The sequence below is a fragment of the Sus scrofa genome, chromosome 2 (assembly GCF_054392235.1).
Source record: "Sus scrofa isolate SSC_HxYL_T2T_F1_AM1 chromosome 2, Sscrofa_HxYL_maternal_Yorkshire_Landrace_v2.0, whole genome shotgun sequence".
NCBI classification, from domain to species: domain Eukaryota; kingdom Metazoa; phylum Chordata; class Mammalia; order Artiodactyla; family Suidae; genus Sus; species Sus scrofa.
In genome coordinates this window covers 16,039,121-16,041,254 of record NC_139384.1, presented here as the reverse complement: position 1 = coordinate 16,041,254, position 2,134 = coordinate 16,039,121, and the positions used below count along the sequence as shown (strand labels likewise).

The 2,134-nt window shown below is 35.3% G+C and overlaps 1 protein-coding gene across 1 annotated transcript; it reads left to right on the top strand.

The window, feature by feature from the left end:
- Window positions 1-582: 582 nt before the first annotated feature.
- LOC100517754 (olfactory receptor 4C12) lies at window positions 583-1,512 on the top strand. The gene has a single exon (XM_003124181.1). It carries the CDS (start codon window positions 583-585, stop codon window positions 1,510-1,512), a length of 930 nt encoding a protein of 309 aa, XP_003124229.1.
- Window positions 1,513-2,134: the final 622 nt, after the last annotated feature.

Here is a 2,134-nt window from a genome sequence, read left to right as displayed (position 1 = left end):
TTTTTCTAGACATTAAATTTTAATGTGTAGAAGACAAAATCTATATTAAATTTTATAAGAAATTTTTAAAATTTGAGTTTTATTCTTCAATGGCACGTATAAAACCTAGCATCTTTAAATACAAATTGAGTATCATTCACTAATTTTTACCTATATTACTTTTACATGCTTAGAATATGCAAACTATTTTATCTTTTTTTTCAAGTTACTTCACACATACATTTTAAAGTCTTGTTTGTCTCCAAAATTATTACTTCTAATCACTTCGTTCGTCCATTATATTGATAGCCAAGGAAGTTCTGGTGATTACAAAGACAGAAGGAGATGTAGTTTCTTTCTTCTGGTTTTCATATGTCTTATAATTTTGAGTCCAGAATTAAAAAAAAAAAAAGACTAAGAGAGTTAACTCAGAGAAATTTTGAGGTAGCTCTTCCTAGACAGTTTTGACAAGAGAAGGAATCATCTGAGAAATTATAAGAGTACTGTTAAAAGGCAGAGTTTTGAAGTATTTCATCCTTTTGTGGTTCATTTTTCCTTTCTTTTATTTTTTTAGGTAAAGCGTTCTTTCAACCATACCAAAAAATGGAGAAAAAGAGAAATGTGACCGAATTCATTTTAATCGGTCTTACCCAGAATCCTCAAATGCAAAACGTAGTGTTTGTGGTGTTTTTGGTTGTATACATGATAACTCTTTCAGGCAACCTGCTCATTGTGGTTACTCTTACCACCAGCCAGGCTCTGAACTCCCCCATGTACTTCTTCCTGACCCACCTTTCCTTGATAGACACAATTTATTCTTCTTCCTCAGCTCCTAAGCTGATTGTGGACACCCTTAACAAGAAGAAAAGTATCTCCTTTATTGGGTGCATGGCTCAAGTCTATGCTGAACACATTTTCGGTGCTACTGAGATTATCCTACTGATGGTGATGGCCTATGACCGCTATGTGGCCATCTGCAGACCTCTTCACTACACAACCATCATGAGCCACAGGCTGTGTATTGTCCTGCTGGGAGTGGCCTGGACTGGAGGATTTCTCCATGCAACCATTCAGATTCTTCTTATTGTCAGGCTGCCTTTCTGTGGCCCCAATGTCATAGATCACTTCATGTGTGACTTGTACCCTTTATTGAAACTTGTCTGCATGGACACTCAAACCCTTGGCCTCTTTGTTGTAGCCAACAGTGGGTTCATCTGTCTACTTAATTTGCTCCTCTTGTTGGTCTCATATGCAGTTATCTTGTGCTCCCTAAAGCACTATAGCTTGGAGGGTAGGCGCAAAGCCCTTTCCACTTGTGTCTCTCACATCACTGTAGTTGTCTTATCTTTTGTGCCCTGTATCTTTGTGTATCTGCGCCCAGCGACCACTCTGCCCATTGATAAAGCTGTTGCTGTCTTTTACACTATGGTGGCCCCTATGTTAAATCCCTTAATCTATACCCTCAGAAATGCTGAGGTAAAAAATGCTATGAGGAAACTCTGGAGGAAGAAAGTGACTTCAAATAATGATTAAACAGACTTTTTGAGCATTATGGATAAAGTAATAAAGGCAATCTAGTCTAAGCCTCTTGAGCTATAGATGAAGATTTCAGCTCTAACAAGGTTTACACTACTTGCAGATAACCATTAAAGCTTGGACTGCAATCTAGATTTACTGTCTCCCATCCCATATTCTTGTCATCAAACCTTAATGCTTCTTAATCAATAAAGATTTATCTGTTACCTGGAAATCTGAAATGTATTCAGAAGTTTAAAAGTATGAATCTAGAATATTGGATTCATATAAAATTTTCTTATTATTAACATTGAGACGTTGGTTAGTGCTGATTATGAAAATAACATATTTAATGTTATTCCTTTACTTTGGGCTCAATATAAATTCTTTTGTGAATTTTTTTGTTCATTAAATCTTTGTTGTACATGAAATGAGATACAAATAAGACTGGCATTGGATTAGGTATTTTCCATATCATTTTTATTTTTAATTTTTTAAATTAGAAATTTTTTATCAGGGTAGAGTTGACTTACAATGTTGTGTTAGTTTCAGGTGTACATCAACGTGAATCAGTTACACATAGACATAGAGCCATTCTTTTTTAGATTTTTCTCCCTCTATAGGTTATTGTACAGTATGG